The following is a 25,958-nucleotide window of genomic DNA, read 5'->3' on the forward strand; positions in this document are numbered from 1 at the left end:
TCCGTGACTGATTGATTACTCGTCTTCCAGTCCTGTAGATGGCGCAGATTCATTTCGAAAATGATAAACTCATCTTGATGATAAACAGCAAAGAAGAATTGAGGATGCTGATGTTTTGAATGCTACCGGTACCTCAAACTGTAGATTATTATGTATAATCCGGTCATAATTAAAACCGAGAAGGTTTTACATTTGAACACCTCAAAAGGTAGAAAGGTCCGTGTGGTTCGGGAGCATTATGTGAGGGAGCAGGTGCCGTGCGGAAGCTCCTTCTGTCAAGCGAACTGTCACAACGGTAAGAGGAGCATGAGACAGCATAACAATAACAATATCAAATGTGTAGTTAATTTTATTTTACTTTTTATATATATAGTCAGTATACTAACAAGAGGTCATCTTTTTTACGTTTTTAAAACGTTTTTACCTTCTACACTGAACTATAGCTTCAGGAAATGTTAACTTACATTGATTCAGAAAATTCTCATTACTGGTGACTAAATGTGGTACGTCACGCCCCCTGGAATAATGCCAGATCTGTACAATGCCAATCTATAGTACGAACCTAAAGTTGATTTGTAGTAATTAAACAAACGTCACAAATCTTGTTTGTGAAAGTTAACTTGCAACACTTATTCACCCTACTAAAGTTACACTGATCAGTGATTTACTATCTGATGTTTTGGTGAGAAATATTTTATTTTCGGTTAACTTATTCATCCTGCAATTAATTTGTTCTATGTGCGATGAATTTTCATATTGTGTTTACAATTTAGATAAGAAAAATAATGGTTTACAATTATGATATCGACCATTTTGTGGTCCAACAGTTGGGAAGGTGCTGTCTAGTGATGTGACCCACTATGTGGTTCCGGATGTGGGAGTGGTTCGGGATTTCCTGGAGATACTGGAGTTCAGGGAGCTGCAGGGGATCGTTTTGACCCAGACAGCCTACCAGACTATTCAGCACACTCGTGGACGCAGGTCAACCTCTCAAATATGATTTTTTTGTCATCGGTTTTACTTTATTTTACTGTCACACATTGTGCAGTTTTCACTCACTTCTAGTGTTGTCGTGTGTGAATTAAAAAAAGGAAAATTCCTTCAGAAAAATTTGAAGGGTTACTTTTAAAGGTTGCTTTTATAGATGCATTTTGTTTTGTCTTGTACAGGCACTATAACAGACTGCGTGCTTTACTGAAGGACCCTCGCCACGATTGTGTGATGTTTGCAAATGAGTTTCAGCAATATTCCTACTGCCCCAGAGACAAGGGTGAGTCTCAGGACAAATGGCAAACGAGGTGAGTCCTGACTAATCTATCCAGTATTACACTTTCTTTTATGCATTGTGTACATTGAGAAAAGAGTATTAAGAGTATTAATAGACTATAGAGAAATAGAGTATTAATTTGTGTTAACCTCCTCTCCTCTAATGTGTCATGCACTTTGATTTTCAATAAACAATGGAAGCATGCAGTGCAATTTTAATATGAAACCTAACCTTATTGAGAAGTGAAGCTTCTTCCACGAGGCACTTCACAGGATTAGAGGAAAGCATATTTCAGAAAAATATTTGATCACTCATGGGAGAGACATTTTTATCTGTGAACATGATGTTGATTCTTCCAGAAAAGTGTACAATGCCGCAGTTTGGTACTATAATCATCTGGCTGGACTCTGGCCAGTGGTCATGATTACAGAAGACAGTGACGCTATTTCAGAATATAGTGCCTTAAACAGCGGAGTGTATGTCATCTCAACTCGGGTATGTTCTTCTATTTTATTTTCTGTCAAATCTGTAGTGTTGGATTTTCAGTATCTTTCTGGAGTCAGATATGTTTAATGACCACTACATTTTATAACTGACTTTTGTCTCAGCCAGGAAACCAATTCCCTAAATCGTTGTGCTAGTTTCACATTTGTCATATGACTGCAATCTCTTTTTTTCACATAATAAAAAAATGATGTCCATTTATTTACGGTATCTAGGATTATGTATGATCAATACATTTACCATACATATTTTTCATTTGTAACAAATTGTGAAGAGCTGCATTTAGACTGTTCTGCATTTCACAAAGTAATCCAGATGTTTTTTTTTAAAGTGCATTAAATGAGATCACCATACTTGTCCATTAGTAACACCAGTGAACTCTACTGTAGGAGTACCTGTCAAGTTTCTGTCCGGACCTGCAGGCCGCCCATGATCTGTACAACTCCATTGCTCAGACCCTTCAAGAGCGAGAGAGTGAGGTAGCAGAGAAGGTGTACTCTGAACACCTGCCTGTGGAGGTGCTGGAGGCTGGTATAAAATCTGGAAGGTACATCCAGGTAAGTGCCTCTCCGAGATTCTCCTGTTTTTCAGATCTCTTTTTTTTGGTGGATACATTCCAACCAGCTCTCTCCCCTTTAAGGGTAACCTCAGTGTGAACAAACATCGAGCACAGCATGAAGCCTTTGTCCGTTATGAGGGTTCAGCCAGCAAAAATACAGGTTGTTATCAACATACTTTAATCAGTCGTTCAAATTTGTCTGATTACTGACACTTATTGATATTGGTGGTTTTATGGTATTTTACCTTTGACCCTGCCTGTGTGATCCTGTGTTGTTAGAGCTAAACAGCGATGTGCTGATCAGTGGAGCGAAGCATCGTAACCGGGCGGTGCATGGAGATGTGGTTGTCATAGAGCTGTTGCCCCGTAATGAGTGGAAGGGCAGGACTATGGCGCTTACAGAAGGTCAGGGGGAGGAGCGGGCACAGGAGGACACCCAGAGTCAGCCCTTGCCCACAGGTAACCATAAGCAGAGGTGGACAAAGTAAACAACTTTATTACTTGAGTGAAAGTACAGATACTAGTGGTCAAATATTACTCCATCACAAGTGAAAGTTGTAAAGACTTTTTCTGAAGTACATTTACACACCTATCAAGTCAATCCCTGAATATTGAATTAATTTCTAATCATTGTAAATAACCAGCTAATATTTATTAATATAGACAAACTTTATATTACTGTAATTGTCTAGATTGGCTATATGTAAAAAAAAAAAAAAAACATTTTTCAACACGTAATGTTTTCAACTCTACATTTGTGCAGTAAAATTTACCTTAAACAAGATCTACATTTCTCATTTTTGTTCATGGAGATAACGTGCCAGGATTTCTGTCACCTGATGGAAAACAAACACACTTGAAAATGACATGAAATTACCAATATAACCAGTAGATGGAAGCAGAGGACCATTCATCACTCCCTTTTATAGTTGTTTTTGCGTGTTTTGCTTTTGGCATTTTTTGCTTTTTTATTTATTATAAAATGAATATTATAACAAATGAAACATGAATTTGTTGAAACATTGAACATTATAACATGAAAAGTCACACAGTCTCGTGCCATTTAGGTCAAAGGAATTTCATAAAATAAATAAACCCAAAATTTACAGAGGATGGGAAACTGTGTTGAATTGCTCCCGCATCATATTATTATGTAAACCGTATTTATGAAAAGAACTACACAGATGTAGGTATCATAACAATCTATCAATATATACTTTTTCTAATTTAAGATTTTTTAATTTTTTAATCACTAATTCTAGTATGTTTGAGTGACAATTTTATTGAAGAAAATGTCTCGTTCACATGAGAACATTCCCAAAGTTTCAGTAGGTTTTTGAACCTCACTGCAGATTGATAGCTGTGTAAGTTGTGGCAGTTTTTAACTCTCTGCTCTCTTTTCTATAGGCAGGGTGGTGGGTATTCTGCAGAGGAACTGGAGAGACTACGTTGTGACATTTCCTCCTCTCGAGGAGGTGCAGTCCCAGAGCCGAAATTCACAGAAGATTCTGGTCATTCCATGGGACTACCGCATACCTAAAATCCGTATCAGCACACAGCAGGCTGAGGCACTGCAGGTGGAGATGTAATTCAGTATTTTAAACGCATTAAGGCTAGATTAGCAGATCTTGTTGCAGTAAGTGTAAAGTAATGTTTATATCATTGCTGTTGACATCCTTTGTTAACACTCAAACACTCCTGAAATTAGAAATGAATGATCGAAGAACTAGAAATTAATAGGAACAAAAAACGGGTCCCAGGCACTCAGTCAAAATAAAGATGAAGAGAAGGAAGTTAAAAAGCCTTTATTAAATGTGGCTTAAATCATAATAAAAATTCCACGAGCCAACATGTTTCGACCAACAAGTGGTCTTCCTCAGGGCAAGGTGCTTTTTTTTCCCTACCCCAAGAGCACCTATCACGGACTTCTTAACTTTACCTGAGCGCCGGGTTGAATCTCTCATAACTAGAAATTAATACTCTTTTCGAAAGAAACCTGAAAAAATGTATCACGATTTCCACAAAAATATTAAGCACCACAACTGGTTTTTGTGACACTGGAGTAATGATTCTGAAAATTCAGCATTGCCATCACAGGAATAAATTACATTTTTAAAAATATACTAAAATAGAAAACAGTTGTTTTAAATTGTAATAGTATTTCACAATATTACTGTTTTAGTTTTTTTAGTTTTTCGCATTATTTAAATGCAGCCTTGGTGAGCATAAGTGACTTTTGAAAAACATTAAAAAATTGTACTAACCTCAAACTTTTGGTAGTATAAGTCTTGTTCATCTGGCATGCTTCTCTGTGTAGGACCAAAGAGTAATTGTGCGTCTGGATTCGTGGGAGAGTACTTCTGTCTACCCAAATGGTCATTGTGTGAGGGTTCTGGGGAAAGCAGGTGAGCTGGAGACTGAGATTCAGACCATTCTGGTGGAGAACTGCATCCATGTGCCAGCATTCTCAGAGGCACAGGTGAGGGCATAGTGTCAGCATCTGAGTTGAGGCATTTCAAATGTATAAACTGTGATTTGACCTATTAAAAGAGTAAATCCCCAATCGTAGACCTTCCAGAAAGGTACAAGGTGTATTCCCATAAAATCGTAGTTTTTTGAATGTCTCTTTAGTTGCGAGAGATGCCAGTTAACACAGAGGAGAACCCGTGGCAGATGGACAGCAGTGAGGTGTCCTCTCGACGGGACCTGAGAGAGACACATCTAGTGTTCAGTATCGATCCTAAGGGCTGTGAGGACGTGGATGACACCTTGTCTGTACGGATTTTGCCCGGGGGGAAACGGTTAGAGCTGGGTGTCCACATTGCTGATGTCACTCACTTTGTCAAGGAGGGCTCTCTTACAGACCTAGAGGCACGGTCCAGGTATGGAGATTTGCCAGTTATTCAATATATAGCATTGGATTGATAGAGTATATTATTGTTTAATATAATTAATATGACATATTGATATAAATGTTTAATGTCATGTTTTTTTTCACACTTACTAATGAATAATAATGATTCATATGTTTATCAAGTGTCTACGGTGAATGTACATTTCTTAATATTGAAATATTTTAATAGCATATAATATAACAATGTTATATATAATATAATAATTAAATAAGTTGCATACACTACCACACTGTACACTGGGGTCAGTATGATTAAAAATATATATATATATATATATTTATTTATTTTATCAGCAGGGATGCATTAAATTGATCAAAAGTTACTGTAAAGACAATGTAATTTTTTTTATTCTAATGCAAATACATTTTGATCTTTCTGTTCATTGAAAAATCCTTTATCACAGTTTCCATAAAAAAATAAGCAGGATAATAAGGAATAATTATAAGAAATGTTATAAGACTGGAGTAATGATGCTGAAAATTCAGCTTTGCCATCACAGCAATAAATTACATTTTAAAATACACTTTTTTAAATTGATATAACAGCTATTTTAAATATTTCACAAACGTACTGTTTTTACTGTATTTTTGATCAAATAAATGCCACCTTGATGAGCAATATGAGGCTTGAAAACGACCCTAAACTTTTGAACAGCAGTGCAAGTTGATTTTTGGTTTAGGTCCCCAGATTTAAAATCCCACCAGATTTGAACCCGCTCTCTTTTCTAAACACAGGGCAACCACTTACTACCTTGCTGACCGGAGGTATGACATGCTGCCAGCGGTGTTGAGTGCTGACCTGTGCTCCCTCCTTGGAGGAGTGGACCGGTAAGAAACACACAAACCTTTCCCTGCTATTTGACACTTTGAAAGTGGCCCTAATATGCAGCTGAATCTATGAATTTTCTGTCTGTATTCTGTGACTTAAATGAGAAATAACAAAGGAATCGCTCTGTCACTTGTTCCAGATATGCCATGAGTGTGCTGTGGGAGCTGGATGCTGAGTCTCTGAATCTGTGTACGGTTTGGTACGGTCGCACTCTTATTCGCTCCTCCTATCAGCTTTACTATGAGCTGGCCCAGAGCCTGCTGAACGGCGAGGAGGTCGAGGTGCCTGAGCTAGGCCAGCTTAGGAGTTCGCAGCGGGACCAGAAACGGGCTGAGCTCTTGCTGGCCCTGGAGACTCTGACGAGGGTAGCCAGGCACCTCCGGGCACAGAGAGATAAGGGTGGTGCCCTGGAGTTGGAGGGGGTGGAGGTTAGGGCTCAGCTGGATGAGCAGAAGAACATTACAGCCCTTGTGCCCAAACAGCCTCTGGAGGTTCATGAGACCGTAGCAGAGTGCATGATCTATGCCAACCACTGGGTGGCACGCAAGATACAGGAGAGCTTTCCGCATCAAGCTCTTCTGCGTCATCACCCACCACCCAAACAGGAGTTCTTCAATCAGCTAACCGACAGTGCCAGAGCCCGTGGCTTCAGTATTGATACAAGGTAAAGTTAATGAAAATTATTATTATTATTTTTAGTTATATAAGTTTTTGACAGAAGTCTCTCATGCTCAAGAAGGCTACATTCATTTGATGAAAAATACAGTTAAAGGTAGGGTAGGTCAGAATTGTCTAAAAAAAACTTTTATTCAAATTTGTTTAAACTGTCTTTATATACCAATGCATAATTAAAATGCAAGTACTCTGAAATAGAGAGTATTAAAAACCGAGTGGCTCTAGTGTATTTAATCTTCATTAAACACAGCTCATTAATTCCATTCACTCCCACCTAAAAACGGGTGCGCGACTGCGCGCACGTGGGCAGAGCCAATAATAGCGGCGGTAGTCATGGTGACGGAGAGTGACAGTCGCGCAAGCCAATCCTGTGATTCGTCCCGAATGGAAATAATGAGCTGTGTTTAATGAAGATTAAACGGTCTAGAGTCACTCGATTTTTATACTCTTTTTATCAGAGTACTTACATTTTAATTATGCATTGATATATATAGAAAGTTTAATCAAATTTGGTAAAAAGTTTTTATATAAATCCTACCTACCCTACCTTTAAGCAGTAATATTGTAAAATATTATCACCATTTAAACACCTGTTTCCTATTTTAGTATTTATATTTTAAAATGTAATTTATTCCTATGATGGTAAAGCTACATTTTCGTTCAGAAATCATTCTAATATGCTGATTTGCTGCTCAATGAACATTTCTTCTTATTATCAATGTTAAAATCAGTTGTGCTGCTTAAAGTGTTTGTGGGAAAGTAAACAATAACTTTTCCCCCAGGATTCTTTGATGAATAGAAAGTTCAAAAGCACAGCATTTATTTAAAATAGAAATCTTTTGTAACAATCTTTTGGATCTTTACTGTCACTTTTGATCAATTTAATGCATCCTTGATGGATAAAAGTGTTAATTTCTTTCAATAATACTGACCCCAAACTTTAAACAGTAGTGTATACATAAATAAAAATAGAACAAATAGAAGTAAGTATAATTAAATCAATACATATTCATGTGTCTGTCTGCATTGTTTAAACTAGGTCAAACAGGGCTCTGGCTGATTCTCTGGAGCGGGCTGTGGATCCTCAGGACCCCCTGGTGAACAGGTTACTGAAAATGATGGCCACACAGGCGATGTCTAATGCCCTTTACTTCTCTACTGGAGCCTGTCCAGAGGAACAGTACTATCACTATGGTAAATGCTTTTCATTCTCGCATTATTTATGATATAAATATTACAAATTACAGATGTTAAACAGAGGTTTAATTTTTTTAATAGCAATAAATTCTACCATGATTTAAAACCTCCATAGACATAGTGACATTTTGGTATATTTGCTTGCTAGAACTAAAAGGTTGAAGCCGTTATAAATCATGTTTTGCTGTTCATGTTGTTTTCAGGTCTTGCACTGGATCGATACACTCACTTTACCTCTCCAATCAGACGCTATGCTGATGTATTAGTTCACCGGCTGCTCATGGCTGCTGTTCAGTTGGAGAAGGAAGGATCCCTAAGCAAAGCTTCGGCCAGTAACAAAGAACTTGAGGAGCTGGCTCAACAAATCAACAATAAAAACAGAGTAAGTGGGGCCATTAGCTTTTGTGTCAATATTTTTTAACAGTAAAATAGTAATGATTTTCTGGAAAATGGCCGCAGCACTTCTCAAACTCTCTGTTTGTGTGACAGGCAGCGCAGCACGCACAGAAGCAGTCCACAGAGCTCTTCCAGTGCCTCTACTTTAGAGATAAAGACTCCAACACAGATGAGCGCTGTGTGGCTGATGCCGTGATCTATGGTGTCCGAGCTAATGGTTTTCTTGCCTTCGTACCACAGTAATTACCCACTTATGGAATATTTGTTTGTTTTGAACATGGTGTTGACAAAAAAATGATACACTACCATTTAAAGTTTGGAATGGATAGATTTTTATTTTATAAAAAAATTTGTAATAAGTCTGTGCGTTCACACCGCCATCGGCGAAAGCGCCAAAGTGGCCGGAAGTCATTCATTTTCAATGTGAGCCGGCGGCGAGCTCTGGTGAGGGTGGCACGGTGCGTCTTGTATGATGTGGGCGTCGAGGAGAGTTGAAGTCAGGTCAACTTTATGGTAATGAGCTATGACGCGGTTCGGCGGCAACCACTCGGAATGTAGAAGTCCTCCGCTTGAGGATTCCAGAGAACGCAGTCCTGTAAACTTTGGTTCTGACCACATTTGTTCCCAAGCAAAATGGAGGAGAGGTTGATCATGTGAATTTGATAAGAAGCCGCGCAACACTTTTTACAGGAAACATTTTCGCACTAGAACGCTTGTTTCAGCGGGAATGCAAATTAGCACTTAAGCATGAACACAAAAGCCACACCACACAAATGGCTTTTAATTGGTTTATTTCGTTAGAAAACATGTCACTATAATTAAGTTCTTTCAATGATCAATTTCTTACTTTCACATTTAAAAGATTCCAGGTTAACTTCTACCCTACTTGTGGTCAGTCTGCACAAATAACGATCCACATGCGTGTTTGCTTTGCGGCCCCATTAAGTAAAGTTTAAAAAAAGACCAAGCATTCGATCTACGTCAGAGAGTCCACAAATCTTTCTACGGCGTTGTTGGTAGGGCGGACAGAGCGAATTTTGACGGCGTGACAATGCAAAAGTGTTCATTTTTGATTAATTTAATGGATCCTGAATAAATGTATTCCAAAATCTTACTGACCCCAAAGTTTTGAATGGTAGTGCATACCAAAAATAGCTCTTAAATGTATGTTGGACATGATGTTTGATGTCAAGCTGCTGTAACACTTATCATGTAACCTGTTCACACAGGTATGGTTTGAAGGGAGCTGTGTACCTTAAGGATCGAGAAGGTCAGGTGGTCAGTGTCGATGAAGATGGAAGATGCGAGTGGAAGGCTGGGACATTGCAGAGATACCCTGACAGGATCAGCACCTGCACCAGCACTGGAACTCATACCTTTTACCTCTTCGACCACATTACAGTGAGTATATTCTCAGAAAACAACAAAAAATCACATCGTTTGTGGTCTCTTTATTTGGACTGTCATCGATATTTGCTTGTTGCATTTTTTTTTCTTCATCCTCTTGTGTCTGTCTTCCTCCACAGGTTCGTATCTCTGTAGAACCATCTCGTTGCCATGCCGACAGCTTGTGTCTGCAGCTTATCAGGAACAAGCCTCATTGCGCCGTGCAACCCGAGTCCCAGCCAGCTGGTCGAGGTCGGACTGAGCTGGTTCAGGAAGTGGTGCGCTGGGCAGAAGAGGCCTCACTCCAGGCAGAGGAAGAGAAGGGGAGGAAGTCCAAACTGAGCAGGGAGGAGAGGAAGTTCAGACAGAGCAAAACACCAAACCTCTATGTCCTGTTACAGGAGATCAGTGAACTTGCCCTGCTGGATCTGTCTTTATGCCAAATCAGAAATACAGAGGAACAGACTTGTACTGCATCTTCTTAGCTTTATACTGCTGTTACTGATATTGACTAGACACAATACTCTACACAGAAAGCTTTAGGGATGGTTTTGTAATATTTACTAGATTTACGCCTGCCATGAAGTTCCATTGAAGTGTCCAGATGTGAACTAACAAACAAGTTATACCTACTCAGGATTTATGAACCCTGGCTCCTTTGCATTGTCCAATACCTGATTTCGTAAGGGGACACATTGGGTTTGCCGATACAATTTGATTGGAGATTATTTATCAAAAGGATGAATCTAGAATAAGATCACAAATAGCATGCGATTTACATGGGCTCTTTTTTTTTTTTTTTGCCTCAAGTCTGTTAGGCACATCTGTAAACCAGTTTGAGGCAAATGAGAATAATAACCTACAATATTTTTGAAGTAGGCTTATAGACTTCCAAGATGTTTTCATTAATGCTTTCTATTTTGATAATGTAAAAATGTTAAATATTTTTAGAAATAAAATGTATTTTTGTATGTCGGTAATGATTCACGGTCCATTTTTATTTTCTTTGATGCTACAGAATCAAATTGCGAGACACTTATCTCGGTAAAAGCTTGAATACGCTACATGACTTTTGCCCAGATTTTGAGTTGACACCAGTAGTCGAAAGTCAGAGCCCATCTGCAGATTTTGAGTTGACACCAGTAGTCGAAAGTCAGAGCCCATCTGCAGATTTTGGTCGATAAAGAGTTGACAGCTCACAGAAAATCATGTAGTGTATGATGTGCGCCATCTTTTCAAAGACATTGTTTTCATTTGTCATGTCTCTCCTGACAACTAGATGCACATTTCTGCATGAGTTTGCTGTGGTAATAACTTCAAAGTCTGGTAGTGAATGATGCAGTTTTTCTCTTTAACCATTTATAGTGATTGGTTTTGATTTTAAAAGTTGTGTAAAGTTTTCCAGCCTTTAATCTCGCTTCAAAATATAGAACTGCATTAATTACATCATACATAAAGGGTATGCTATAGCAACATTTATTCAGAAAATCAAAACAATTGACACTGAAACACTGAAAATTGACCAGCATTACTGAAAATAACAGTTTTGTGATGACAAACTAACTTGATCCCCGCCTCCCCCCTTAAGTCATGCATTATTGCATGCATACATATTAGAACTTTTTAATTAACTTTAGCTAACAATAAATGAAATGGTGATCGTTAAGATTACCTGCAAAAAAGGAATGTGATTCCCAAAGAACCTGAGGAACAGATTATGGAAAAAGCTTTGAATACAGGCAAAATATTTCAAAATCCTCACAGAGGATAAAAGATAATACAACAAAATGCAAGCTGAACTAAATCAATGTGTGTGAAAGACCATTAGAGGTGATCAATCCCTGGGTTGACATTACAAAACATGCCAATGAGGTGCAGAAAATGTCTGGCACATGACTGGGAAGATTTTATAAGGTTAAAATGTAAAAAAAACGACTAATTTAGCTGCTACTCCCCAAAATACCCTCAATTTATTTGTAGTCCTCTTTGTACAAACATGGAGGATTGGTTCAATTGCTATCGTCGTCATCAACTATGCCATTTGGAACAGGGCTGGCACCCTCTTTATCATTTAAAGGGGAATTCTGAAGTAGAGTTGGCTTTTCTTTGAGTGGAGTTTGGTTTGAGATGCTCTGATCGATAATGTCCTGATTCTCTTGAATGGGGTACTGTCCTGAAGAACTGGTGGACGGTTCATCTGCATCTCCCTGGACGGAATTCTGAGAGGATTCTGTGGGGAAAAAAAAAAAAAAAAAAAAAGAGACTGAAGCAGCTGAATCTTAAAATTAATATTAGTAATCTCAGTGGACCCAGGTTTTTCCCAGGACTAGAGGCAAAATGAGAGAGCTTGCATTCTGATCACAACTCGACATCATGCCATATCATATAAAATGGCTCCACACACCTAACTCTTTCTGCTTCGCAAGTCTCCTCTCCAGAGCGAGCCGTTTGTTGAGCTCTATGCGCCGCTGCTGTTCCTCGGTGAGAGAGGCTGGAGCAGGAGTAGAATGGACGAACGGATCTTCAGGGAAAACTCCGTCTCCAGCTGGGTCAGACTCTTCTGGGACTAGAACCTCTGTCTCCTCTGGAGGGAAGTCAGTGAAACTTCAGTTTTACTTACTGCTTTCAATACTAGCGTAAGACAAGATTTGAAAAGTTTCATTACCAACGAAGTCCTCATGTGTTATTGGCATGTCCAATCGAATTCGTTTTAGACATGTCTAATGTAGAAACAAAGTACAGCATTAACAAAGGATGCAAGCAACGTCTAATAAGGATGTAAAATATCACATATTAATGGTTTTTAAATGGTCAACTCTTCCTGTTAATTGTCTGTTCACAACAGAATGTTCTTATGCTAACTGAACAGAAATGGCTTGTAACTTGAAAGTGAGCTAAATCACACATTCGATTTTAAAGATGTGCCAGTCATGGTGTAACAGAAAAAAAAACAAGACGTGGCTCAACAGCCTAAGACACTAGAGTAACAGTTAAAAGTGCATAGATTGGTAAGATAGTATAGATTTGCACAACAGTGCTTCAGGCAGCCGAGTTTACCTATCCTATCACTTCCTGTTACAGCTTCTACTGTCCTGTCATAAAGGCATAATGCAAACAATATAACTTTGAAATGGACAATAAACTTGTATTTGTGCTTTTAAAAGCACAGATAATAAAAATTGAATTCAATTTAAAAAAAAAGCACAGATGGAAAGAACACATCCTGTGTGAACAGTTCCTAGGTGATCTTGATTTTTCCTTCAGATACAATTATTTTCTTTCATTTGCATTGTAAAGCTAGCCTGGCAAGCCAGACTTACATCAAGATGTTTAGTCTGGCAACTCTCCATAGACGCGGCTTAATCCGAGGGGCGGAATAAACTGTTGTCTCTCAAAATCCATCTGCACGCAATAGGATAGCGCTACAACCAACCAGAGCAACGAAGAAGGTGACGTAGTCAGAGCGGCAAAACTCCGAACACTTCTTCCTTTTTTTAAGAACGACGTAAGTGCCGTTCTTTGCTCTTTTCTTAAAGAAAAACTTAACTCCAAGTCCTCCAGAGTCGCGGCCAAAGCCGATTCGAAAGACCGCTGTTCTCCATCCGCAGCCGCCATTCTTTGTTTTCAAGTGGCAGCCGTCGCAACTGTCGTCATATGTTAAGCCCGCCCCCGCCGACTCTATACACAAAGTGATTGGCCTGACCCAATTTAGGTTTTTGCAGCTAGAAGGTCTATGGAGAGTTGCTAGACTGCCCTGGCTGCAAAATACATTTTTGCTGCCGCTAGGGTGCGTCTAGATTTCTAGGCTATAGTAAAGCCAGAAGTCCTACCTGAACTTCTTTTTTGCCTCCCAGACTCTCTACTTTATCAATGAACTCTTCAAACTGCATTTTAGGATATAAGCGATGGGCCCAGTTCTCCATTTTCTGCATGAGGAGTTTCAGATTCTCTGCCTGAATCACAAATGAATGAAGAGGGTGAGCAGTGATAACTGTATTCACACATCACTGCTTAATTTATTAACACAAAAACATATCTAGAACAACAGCATCTGTAATCATATAACAAAGAATTCAGCAGAATTTATAAGTCGGAGTGAAAGATTAGCCATTACCTCGTGTCCTTTGCCTTTGAACTTTACATCATCATATAAAGTACGCAGAGCTGGAAGACCCTTTTCAGAAATCAACCTAAAAAAAAAAAGAAGAAGAGGGAAAGAAGAACTGTAAACACTGGAGAAAGTCAGTCATACTCGGTCTGCTAAAATAAACAAATAATTATCATTAATTACCAATTAACTGCCATCTGGTGCAGTACCTGTTAGCATCCAGTTTCGGCCGAGGCCTCTTCACCGTTCGTCTTTTTGCCACTGGCACTTCTGCTAGTTTTGACACCTCTCCTTCCCCCTCACCTGAACACACAACAAAATGGGTTTCATTTACAGATTAAACTCAAAACATTTTACTATGTAGGGTATGAATATCGAGTGGGGGTTCAATGTTCAGCTGGCTGGCAAGAGGTCTGACAGATCACGTGACCTGCCTCCAGTCCTCAGTTAAGACAACTACTGAATGAATACAGATTCATTATAAAACTTTTTACATGGTTTTGGGAGGCTTTTGTCAAATTATAGCAGTCAAATGACAGTAATTCAGGTTACTAATGCAGCCAGCCACTGTTGTTTCCTACAACTCTCTCTGCAGGGGAAATACATCATTTTTTTATTGTGAATATAATCTTATTCTTTTGTATGATGGAGGTTTATCCCTATTCAAGTATTCAAATGGTCGTGATCTCGACTGGTGGGTTACCAACGCTTCGCTGGACACTCGGTCAGGCCACACGCTATGATTAACACGTTCCCTACCACTCTCGCTGCAGGGAAATGCATGATTTTATTGTTATGAATAAATTCTTGTGAATCTATTATTTTATATGATCGACATTTTAAGCAGGCCTATCCCGATTAAATTGGTCAACTGACCCCGACTGGAGGGTTAGTGATCCTTCAGTCCAGCCAGCCACTATAAACTGTGGGATAAACTAGTTTCCAACCATTCTTGCTGTAAGGAAAAACATATATATTCTTATGAATCTATTCATTCATGTGATCAATGTTCTTTTTGGGGAAGGCTTATCCCGATTAAATTACATTTACCATAACAGTTAAACCCGCAGCTCAACAGTGGCTGGGCTAAGCGGTCAGTGAACGGCAGTACTTTAATCGGGGATTAACCTCTCTAAAATATATTAAGGAATACATTTATCTTAAGGATATTTTAATAACAATAAAACAATGTTTTCCCTTGCAGCGAGAGGTAAATGGGAATGCGTTAAACTTGTATAGCTCAGCAGCGGCTGGCTGGACTAAGAGGCCAGTCAGGATTAAGTTCAATTGACCACATTGTTTGGGATAAACCTCCCCAAAATGTCGATCATGTAAAAAAAAACAAAAAAAACAGATCAATAAGAAAATATTCACAATAATATAATATATATGTAAGGGATAATGTATAGCGAGGCGGTTGTTAAAGGCGAATATAACCCCCCGACAGGCTGATTTCGCGTCGGGGTCTTGAATCAGCCTGAAGGGGTTGTATTCGCTATAACAACTGCATCGCTATACATTACCCCGCTTATTACATGGCTACCTACCAAATAACACAAAATATTGATTTAAAAAGGAGTTTATTGATTTAAAAACGACTGTATTGGTTCTGTTAAAGAACACCGTGTCCATGGCTATGCTGTTTTTCATGGCAATGGTGTGTTAAGAAATAACAGACCCCATTCTACATTAGAATTCAACCAAGCCATGTAATAAATATATTTAATCCCTCAAAACATGAGTGGTAAGGGCATGCATCAAACTTTGAACGCTATAGTGTCTGGCTGGTGTAAGTGTTAGTAACCAACCAGTCAGGATCACAGATATTTGACTGCTTTAATTGTGATAAAACATTTTAAAATCTCTAAAAGAACAGAATCATATGAACAGATGTACAATAATAAATTAATATAATTCGCTGGAGCAAGAGAGGAAGGAGCGCAAAACACAAAATCGGCCAAAAATCATGTTGCTGAAACTTGCCGAGGCAGACCGCCAGCCAGAACCAGACTACCAGCTGCCACGAGAGGTCAGATGACCTGCCAGTGGGTGGTGCTGACAGGTAGTTATGGATTGTTAATTTTAAAATGGTTAAGAATGAGAAAGTCTAACAGACCCTCTCCATTGCCAAAATCATCCTCCCCAAGGTCCCGCCGACCAGGTGATGACGGAGGAGGAAAAGGAGGGAAAGTCTCGTCCTCTATGTGCTCATAATCTGGCATGTCAAACAGGTCATTTTCTAATGGATCATTCATGGTGCACAGGATCCTGTATAGAGATAGGAGAATTATCAATTCTAGAACATAAATACAACATTTTACCTTCAATAGTGTTCACATAAATTAAGTTCAGATACATCAGCTGTTTTTTTTGTGTGTGTGTTTCTGAAGAATAATCAAACAGCAAGTATAATTGTCTAAAGTCTGGGTTTTCTGGGGGTAATATGGTCAGATCCAAATTTTTATATAAATTTCATATTACATTCAAATTAAAATGTTATTAATTTATGAATTAAACAATGTAAATTAATTGCTAAAATGTCAAACTAATGATAAATGTCGTCAGTCTATTATTTATCTTAGTTAATATTTCTAATCAACAGTTGTTAGAAACAGCCTCTCACGTCACCACAATATTGTATCAGAAAGCCATGCTAGAATGTTGCAGCGAATTGTTTACAAACAGAAAGTCAATCATAAACTTCTTCAGTAAGTTAATTATCTCGTAAGAAAAAAAATCATGTAACTTAGCTGTACTGTCGCAGAAACATTCGCACGGTTTTACGTTATATCTGACTGAAACTTAAAAATGTTGAACAATGATTGAAGTGATGAAAAGACCCTTATTGTTGCAGTATGTTTGAGAAGACTTTAAAACACAGTAAGAGCAGATCGACAGCAACAATAACAAAAAATGTTTGTCAATGGCTAATACATTATGAAAGAAACATCCTTGGTTTAAAACATATAACGTTACTGTAAAAAGGTTTAACGTTAATATAAAAGGTGCACTGCAAAGTACAAAACAATGTCACACGATTCTGTTATGGGGAGTTATTCTCATGACACAATGATAGTTTAGCTGTACAATTGAACAACTGTAGAAGTTGTAGATTTTGTTACAGTCCAAGCAATTTGGCGCGAGACACCACAAAGCTTCAACAACACGCACGACGCCCGTAGTTTCGCACATTACGGGATATCAAGCCCAACCGATGTCACTGTAATTTCAGGCAATAGTTGAATATCAGTGCGGTCCGTCGAACTTACTGTGCTGTCAAAGGACGAAACTTAAACACCGACTGCAGCACGAGGATATCGATAGTCAGTGGGTGCTGAACTCTATGGTGCTGAACCAAAGTTTCTGCCGGCGGCTTCCTCCTCAGCCAATCAAATTTCTGATACGGCGAACGTCAATGGTTTTGTTACGTCGTTTCTCGTGTAACTGACGAGAACTGCGACGTCTACCGGCTCGGAGCGCAGAAGTTCACACAGTCAAACTGAAACACTCGATTTAGCGGCAGAGTAGCTAAACCCTCTTATTATACGGCTAGCTTTTGTTTAAAGAATTCCTTTAGTAGTTGTTTTGGCGAGAGATTACCGATGTAGACACAGACACATCAAACTATTTAAAAAGATATAGCCTGTAATGCAGGGTTTCAAACTTTATTGAAAGCACGAATCTCATAGGCTACATGTGGATTTTACACTGCACTGTATGCTTCAGTAGGTGGTTGAATCACTGATTTGTAGTATTTTAAAGTTTTACAGACACATTTCTTATAGTTCTAATTGTAGGCTATTGTTTTTCACATACACAAGAGATACAAAATTGCTTTCAAAAAGTTTCAGAAACTCTATCTCACCTCATTCTCCAACACTCAAACCTCAACTTATCCTCTGGGTAATTTGTTGACAGATGTTCGGATGCTCCAATAATTCATGAACTGACACAGAAATACATTTGTGGACCATTTTATTTCAAGGTACATGTAAACGAGTCTCTGCATATCATAATTATTCATAATAATCAATAAAAAAAAGAAATGCTGCAGGGAAACATGCAATGTGAAAAAAAATATAGTCGTGTAAATGTGAAGCAGTCAGTTTAATATCCGTGTTCTCAGCAGAAACATGAGGAAAACTGCACTGAGGAGAATGCAGAGAGTGCACACAGTGGGGACGACAATCTCCGTGGCCATCTCCATGTGGCTGATCAGTGGATCTGGAGAAAAAACACACAGGTAAGTCATAAATAGCACTAGCACTGCCCAGAGGACACGTGAAACAGGCCAACCACCAGAAATAGCAGTATTCCGGCCCTGTACCTAAACTTCATCATGCACAGGCCAAACCTTTGGCATATCTGCATGTTCCTTATTTTCCTTGGATTTTCTTCTAGCTGGAAGGGCAAACAAAAGAAAATTCCTGTTAGAAAGTTACGCTATACTTTTATTTTTCTGTATAATGTGCTTGGTTACAAAAAGAAAATGTAATTTGAGACAGAATTTTCTTTTATTTGCCCCAGCTAGATCACTGCCGGTTGAGCTGCCCACCCAGTGGGGAGTGAAGTCAGCAACAGTTACACTAACCTGCCGCAAGGAGCTGGTTACTTGAGGTGCATGTTTCCAGTGCCTTTCTTTTCCAGCTTTCAATCTGTGGTAAACATGATCCAACTTAAAAACTGCATAAGATGTGAACCGAGACATCATATACATTTCATCACACAGATTGCACAAAAAAATGTTCTCATTGACTCATAAGACGAACAAACATTAAATTAGCATTACATTATATTGCTAAAGTTGATTTTTCGATGACGTCATACCTCTCTCTGATTGGGGAAACCATTCGAGCTGATGATGCGCTTGTAGTACTGAACTGATGCTTTTGGGTAGCGTGGTTTATTTTTGCTCCCAAAATCCACATAGTACAGGCCAAATCTTTCAGAGTAGCCCTCATCCCACTCAAACTTGTCAAGCAGTGACCAAGCTGTGTAGCCTTTCACATCAACTCCGTCTTTAACCGCTGAATGAAATAGAAGTAAAAAACAAAAAGGTTCCTTTCACTGGTTGAATGGGTTTTATTTATCAGAAGAGCAATATGATTTGAAGCTCTGTAGAAACGTTTGAAAGCATTTTGAATTTTTAGAGACCTAAAGCAGTGACATGGTCAATCAGTAATCAAGTTTCTGTAAATTTAGATTTGCATGTTCTGAAAGGGTCATTTTATTAAATCCAGTCTAAGACAATGGTTCTCACCCCTTTTGACTTGAAGGTCCCCCATTTTACAATATTCATAAGCCCCAATGGTTAAGAGATTTTCTCTGGTATTTCTTCGTTAGTTATGACAATGCTGCTTGTTTTAAAACTCTTTTATTAACAAAAACTGGGAGCATCGATAAATTAAATTAATTTATCATAATACATTTTTTAATTCTATTGGATTCAACTAATTTGGTAATTCTTTTAATATACTTACAAATAGGAAAAAATAAATATGGTTTCAGTTTACATTTGTTTTTGTATTTTGGTTTGAATTACTTAATATAATTACATATATATTATGATACTGTTCTATCAAGATAAAGCCAAAATAATCCCATAACATAGTTATATTTATGGGATTATTTGGGCTTTATCTTGATAGAACAGTAGAGAACAATGAGAGGGGAGGGATTAATTCAATGAGTTTTAATACAAAGTCATATTGTGGCCCTGGCCCCTTTGTTGAGCTCCACTGGTTTACGAGTTTTTAACTATAGTTAGAAGGCATAGATTCCTCTATTGATTCTGACCTTTAAACATTTCATTTATGTAATCCCTGAAGTACTGCATTCTCCAGTCATCACACAGTTCTGTGCACATCATCTTCTCTGATACTCCATTTCCTGTCACGTAGATCATGGGGTCTCCATACTGTGTCTAAGAATACAAAAAGATATATGAGCCAGCAATGTGCTAGTCAGACTACTGCCTACCGTCTGGAAGTAGTCGTTGCAAAGATGTTCACAGAGATGTGTAAATGTACCTTTACAAAGCTGAGCAGACGGCGGAAGCCCCATGGCACAGCATAGAGCCACTCTGATCCAGGGTCAGGCCACTGTGGGTCCACCAGCTCAGCCAGGTCACGGTCAGTGAAGTAGCTGTTTCCATGGTTGGAGGGAAAGTTCTTTTGTGTGATGTAGCGTGTGGTGAAGTGGCTGATGCCCAGGAAGTCACAAGTGCCTCTGATGTAACTTTTCTCGTGAGGGCTGAAAGTAGGCAGACGAGAGCTACTCAGACCCTGCTGGACACTCTTCCTACCTGCAGAAATGTCAACAGAAAATGCTGATGATATACATATATGTAAATTATCACCAGCCCCTACTAAAAAAGCAGATACATTTTTGTTTTTCTTATTTATTTGTGGTTTGCCACTTACCTATGTAGTCTTTCATTATTTGAGGATAGTCTCCATTAAAGAGTGGCGTGGCAAACCATCCCAAGAAGAACTGAACATATCTTTCAGCGGCTTCTATATCTCGCTGATTGGTGACATCCACTGGTTCTCCCCAGTCTGCCGACAGGGAGATGCCCACCATACCTGAAATGGCAGAAACACTTATACTAGTTTGGACCTTTGTGCTTTGACAGGTTATAAGCTGAATTCATTATCTGAAATTTGTCTACCTTTCTGCTTGCTTCGCCATTGGGCGTCGTATGTGTGCCAGACCTTAGCATGAGCCTGTCAGTGCAGCAAATGGTAAAAGTGAGTTTGTTTTATAAGAACACTGGTTTTAATAGTTGATAAGTCTTTTTGGAATAGCTTGCTATCCCTAAATGCATGCTTATATGATCATTTGTGTTTTATCATTTATATTTAGCATTTTTTGTCTCTGCTGTCCATACGCATATTCTGGTTTAAGAGTATCCCCCTTATTTTGCAGTTAAGTAAGCTATTTTCTGTAAATGCGATTTAATGCGTAAGATAATAGCCAGTATAGGTAACTAAGTAATAGCTTCTGTAATAGCCACTATAGTTAACTAAGAATAACAGAGCGCAGTAAATGATAACAATTATTTGTGTTATACAAAATGGTGTTTATGATTATGATAACCAAATTGCAATATCAAGCAGCATGATAGCTGCTTTTGTACAGCTACAACTTTACTGGAACCGACACCGGAAGTTACAAATAGCCACACACACTTTTATGTTAAAATAAGGTGGATACTACAGCAAAGTGAACTGCATTTATAACATGGCATCTGAATTATGTTGCTCATTTGTTAGGGTTATTAGACTACAGTGGACTGCGGTGGATTTTGATCACCTTAATGATGTTGTGGGCAGCATTATAGGCACCAGTACCCCTCATCTTCAGACCAGGAGCATGTTCTCCAGTCTCATAACCCTCTACTGCAACAGACTAGAAACAGGGGAGGAATCTTTACTGCCAGTGTAAGAATGGACTTTGAACCAGATAATAAACCAGTTTTTTCTCATATAAGTCAAAGCATCCCTGATAGGAATTGTTGCTAGCTTTTATTTTATTTAAAAAAACAACAACTTGATATTACTATACTTGATACTTGATACTCACTAATAATGTTACTCAATAACTTGAAATTTGCATGAAAAATTAATTATGATGACATTTTTAATGAGTTGGAATTATATTAGTGGACACTATTTTTACAGGTCTTACCCAGGGATTGTTGAAGGTGATCCAGTATTTGACTCGATTGCCAAATCTCTCAAAGCACAGGTTGGCAAAATCGTTGAAGAAGTTGATCATACTTGCATTTTGCCAACCTCCATATTTCTCCTCCAGAACCTGTAAAGGCACATGTATTTAAAAAAATTTAATCAAATTGAAGTATACTCTGATATACTAATTGTAAATATTTTTTTAAAAAGAGAATTCAGAGTCATTGCTTGTGTCCGAATATTACATGTACTATGAGCTGTAAGTGGATAATGAGTAGAGTATTTAGGAGACGAGTAGTATATATGAATTCACATTATTCATAAAACAGTACAGCAAAAAGTAGATGACTTGCTACTTCCAGCGAGATTCTAAAGTGTGCATCCATTGGACACTTTACTATCCCATGAGGCCACTGGAGAGGATTTGTGAATGGCAGAGAAGTGACGCAACTGACGCTGGTAGGTCACGTGACTGTGACAACATGGCAGAAGTAGAACATCCAAAGTTTAATTCATATTACCCATATTCATACTATATAGAAGATAATTTTTAATGGTTGTAAAGTACGTTTCAAACTAAATGTAGTATCTACTAGACAGTATGTGATTTCAGCTTCCTCAGTGAGGATTTAGTTTTACCTGAGGTAAGTCCCAGTGGTAGAGCGTCACAATCGGTGTGATTCTGTTCTCCAGAAGCATATTAATCATGTTATCATAGTGCTCTATCCCTTTCTCATTGATGTAGTCAGCTAAAAGACAATCAGACAAACGTTTGGTTATGACTCTTGTCAAATATTACAAGAAAACGTTTTTCTTCTTCTTCTTTTTAACATTAATTTGAATTACTCTTAATGCCACTGGGCAAAATCCTTGGCCAGGAGATGGAAAAGAGATAGTGGTTCAGCTTCATGTCTTTCATCAGTGAGATATCATCCTAAAACATACATGAAAAAAATATTAGAACCAAAGTGTCTTCATATTGTACCGGTACGTCATTGTGCATTTCTGATAAAGTTAATCATAGCACCTTGATTTTATAGTAGCCATCACAGGATGAGTCACCGGTGTCATTCCGGTCAGTCTTCCCTCTCTTGTGGGAGAACACATCCCAGATGCTCTTTCCTTTTCCATCTTTATCCCATGCTCCCTCTGTTTGGTATGCTGAACTGCCAGCACCCCAAGAGAACCCTGAAAATGTATGCATACACACGTTGCTATTTATATAAAAAATGAGATACTGTATATTAGGGCTGTCGATTTAATTCGTTCATTTGATTAATTAGTTATGGGGAAATAATTAATTCAAATTATTTAATGCACCTACCCCAGACCTACGCATGTAATTTTAAATTTATTGCATAGTTGATTGATTGGTGATTGGACAACTCACTGTGTGATGGAGCCTATAGAATACAGTTAGAAAACCCCTAAAATTTATGATGCCCGTTTATACGTTTTTGTCTCATATTTAGATCATATGATAGGCTATAGTAAGTAACACGCGCAATATCACACAAGTGCTGTTTAAACCGTAAGTAGGAAGTTAATATTGTGTTATTTCAGACTTGATATTGTCAGTTTTTGCTAAATTTTTCCAATGAAAATATTACAGAGCAACACACCGCGGTGTTTTATTTCTAAAGCATCCGCATTTTGAGCGAATCTCTCCATTAATAACCAACTGCAGAACCGCAGAGCCATACGTCACAGCAGCCTGAGGACAGCAGTGCCAGGCCAGCAGTCTCATATAGCCCATTCATAAAGAGAGACATTTACTTTATCCCTGTATGAGTCAGCCGTTTGAACGAATCGGATGAATGAACGGCTCAATATCCTCCTCATTTAGAATGTCTTTCTTACCGCCACCTACTGACAGTTTTAGTTTCTTGTTTAGAGTATCATTTTATTTTGAAGAATGTTGTTAACCAAACTGTTTTGGTCTGTAGGTAATGTCACATCGTGTAGGTAATTAACTAATTAATTTATAATATGCATATATATATATATAAGCCTTTATTTGTTATAATTTTGATATGGCTTAGAGTTTATGAAAACCCCAAATTCAAAATTAGAATATTGTGAAAAGGTTTTCATAGCTGTAAGCCAAAATCATCAAAATTATAACAAATAAAGGCTTGAAATATCTGACTTTGCATGCATAGTCTATATAATATCTATATAATATATTAGTTTCACCTTTTAAGTTGAATTACTGAAATAAATGAATATATAGGCCTAGATATATACTGTATATTTATTATTTTTATATTTTTTTTGTGTATGTTTGTATATTCAATATGCATTCATTTATATAGAATCCTGAAAATGAATGATTTCAATAAAATGATATATGTAATTTTATATAAAACATTTTTATTTTTATGATTTTTATTTTTGTATTGTATTTTTTTTTCCAAGACAGGATTATAGTTTACAATCATATTTACCTCACTTTATTTTTACTGTGCTTCAAACAATGTAAAATAAAATAAAAATTCAACCAGATGGATACTTCATTTTATTTTAATATTTGAGCTTAAAGAGAACACACATCTATTTGCTGTTATTTGTAAGTGTTAATTGCTTTTATGAGTAATGCTTTTACCTGAAGGAAATGTGCCATACTGAAATGATCCCTTTTCGTTCTTGGTCCAGTCAAAGTCTTCGCTGGAAAAAATGCAGGATGCCAGTAGCAGAATGGGACATATCCTCAGCACACTGTGATGTGGCATCCTCTTATTCTCATAGGAGTTTGTTCTTTACCAGTAACACCTGCACAGATAAAACAGACTCCTTTTACTTACAGGCACATCTTGTCACACCACGAAAATGGTTTATTCTTGCAGTTGTTCTTAAATAGGTATGCATGGAGAAACTTCACGTCAGTTATCCACATTTCAAAAATAAGAAAACATACTCAGAGTGGTCAGTTCTGGAGCTGAGGCATATCAATGATGCATCCCAAACTAAAAAGCTGTCACAATCCACGAGCAATCGCCTAAAATGTCAAAAAGAATTCCAAGCCCAGATCAGATGAATTGACTCTCATTTCAGCCAGCTATAAGACAAACTGATACAAAAGGCTATCAGAGACAAAAAATAAGTCAGTTTGTCAAGAGCTGCCAATATGAAAGACATCTCAAAAGTATTTATCCTGAAAAGAGGAGATGTGAGTTTCTATCTGAAGGAGAGAGGATGAGAAGATGATTAAAACGCTCCCTTCTCTTCACAGGAACCAGCAGCTTTGCCCTGTCTCGTGTCTCTCTCTCCCTCCTCTCACCCTCTCCCTCCATCTAGATTCACACTCAAGCACATATACACGTATACCTGCTCCAGGCCTCACATTTGTCCCGACTGGAATCCACTCCAAAGTGCCAGAAGGTTACCTAAGCTTCTGAACTTCATTCACCCTCACAAAGCAGCCCAGTGCCTGTGCGCCCGCACGCACTAAACAGTAGCGAAGCATCTAGTAGATCCAAGCTCCATTCAGGAGCCACACACAGGCCCAAATACCCACTGTTCAAATTCAATGGGCTGAGAGGGGAAAAGTGCTGCTCCTAACATGTTTTATAGAATTGAACATTTGACTCTGTAAGCAAGTTGATGTTGGTGTGGGTGATACATTTGCATTTTTGCCCCCAAAGGAGAAATACAAGTTTATGCTATGAAAAAAGATTGACTTTAATCAGCAGCATTTCTGAATCAAATTCTGAAAGAAAAAAAGCAATGTCTGAATCATTTTCTATTGAGTAAATGAGCACTACATATACTTTAGTAATAATGTATGTTATTTTATAACGCAAAATATTATATACAAATGATATAAAATTATATATATATAGGCTATATATATACACACATATATATATATATATATATATATATATATATATATATATATATATTATAGTATATATATATTTGAAGACTTCAGATGCAAAAGCCTCTAAGTGCCATCTGAAATTATCTTCTAATTATCATTTTGATCAGGCTTGTATGTTTATGTTCAGTTATATCACTTTAATGGCATTGAAACTTACCTATTATTTGTCATTAAAGTGAAAGTACTGCCCTTAAATAAACGAGCTTGATAAAAATGCTAATTTTAGAAAAAAATTTCTGATGGCACTTAGCATTTGCATCTGAAGTCTTCACACACACACACACACACACACACACACACACACACATATATATATATATTTTTTTTTTCTTAAATACTATACTAACTATAATAAACTATAAACATACCTATAATCATACAGTTAGTATAGTATTTAAAAAAAAATATATATATATATTTTTTTTAAATACTATACTAACTATAATCAATATAGACCAATATTATATAAAGTCATGGTTGGTTACCACTGAACAGATCTATACATATGTGTGGCTGTCATTGTGTCATTGCTTTATGCATTAAAACAAT

The 25,958-nt window shown here is 37.7% G+C and overlaps 3 protein-coding genes across 5 annotated transcripts; 1 reads left to right on the top strand and 2 right to left on the bottom strand.

Moving 5' to 3' along the window:
• The first annotated feature begins 17 nt into the window (after positions 1-17).
• On the top strand, positions 18-11,014 carry dis3l (DIS3 like exosome 3'-5' exoribonuclease). The gene is made up of 17 exons (XM_079605077.1): positions 18-295; positions 828-981; positions 1,170-1,298; positions 1,627-1,762; positions 2,161-2,328; positions 2,412-2,490; positions 2,610-2,789; positions 3,738-3,907; positions 4,648-4,809; positions 4,962-5,212; positions 5,980-6,072; positions 6,213-6,737; positions 7,788-7,942; positions 8,149-8,327; positions 8,435-8,580; positions 9,571-9,742; positions 9,868-11,014. The coding sequence occupies exons 1-17, from the start codon at positions 151-153 to the stop codon at positions 10,210-10,212; spliced, it is 3,189 nt and encodes a 1,062-aa protein (XP_079461203.1). The 5' UTR covers positions 18-150; the 3' UTR covers positions 10,213-11,014.
• tipin (timeless interacting protein) lies at positions 10,700-17,308 on the bottom strand. Its single transcript, XM_079605078.1, has 8 exons — positions 17,105-17,308; positions 15,952-16,103; positions 14,045-14,138; positions 13,842-13,917; positions 13,558-13,680; positions 12,393-12,447; positions 12,132-12,311; positions 10,700-11,957 (listed from the first exon to the last, which is right to left on the bottom strand). The coding sequence occupies exons 2-8, from the start codon at positions 16,088-16,090 to the stop codon at positions 11,737-11,739; spliced, it is 888 nt and encodes a 295-aa protein (XP_079461204.1). The 5' UTR covers positions 16,091-16,103; positions 17,105-17,308; the 3' UTR covers positions 10,700-11,736.
• Positions 17,309-17,793: 485 nt separating this feature from the next.
• lctla (lactase-like a) lies at positions 17,794-25,029 on the bottom strand. Of its 3 annotated transcripts, none has more exons than XM_079605079.1 (15): positions 24,854-25,029; positions 24,444-24,524; positions 24,132-24,298; positions 22,554-22,714; positions 22,373-22,460; positions 22,166-22,275; positions 21,525-21,653; positions 21,150-21,245; positions 20,506-20,560; positions 20,258-20,419; positions 19,865-20,139; positions 19,632-19,758; positions 18,663-18,862; positions 18,427-18,490; positions 17,794-18,059 (listed from the first exon to the last, which is right to left on the bottom strand). In XM_079605079.1, exons 3-15 carry the CDS (start codon positions 24,256-24,258, stop codon positions 17,938-17,940), a joined length of 1,716 nt encoding a protein of 571 aa, XP_079461205.1. In that variant the 5' UTR covers positions 24,259-24,298; positions 24,444-24,524; positions 24,854-25,029; the 3' UTR covers positions 17,794-17,937. The 3 variants fall into 3 exon arrangements, with proteins under 3 accessions (XP_079461205.1, XP_079461207.1, XP_079461206.1); XM_079605081.1 differs by lacking the exon at positions 24,854-25,029 and adding an exon at positions 18,163-18,236 and having other exon boundaries at positions 24,444-24,834; XM_079605080.1 differs by lacking the exon at positions 24,444-24,524.
• Positions 25,030-25,958: the final 929 nt, after the last annotated feature.

The sequence above is a fragment of the Phoxinus phoxinus genome (assembly GCF_949152265.1).
Source record: "Phoxinus phoxinus genome assembly, chromosome: 2".
NCBI classification, from domain to species: domain Eukaryota; kingdom Metazoa; phylum Chordata; class Actinopteri; order Cypriniformes; family Leuciscidae; genus Phoxinus; species Phoxinus phoxinus.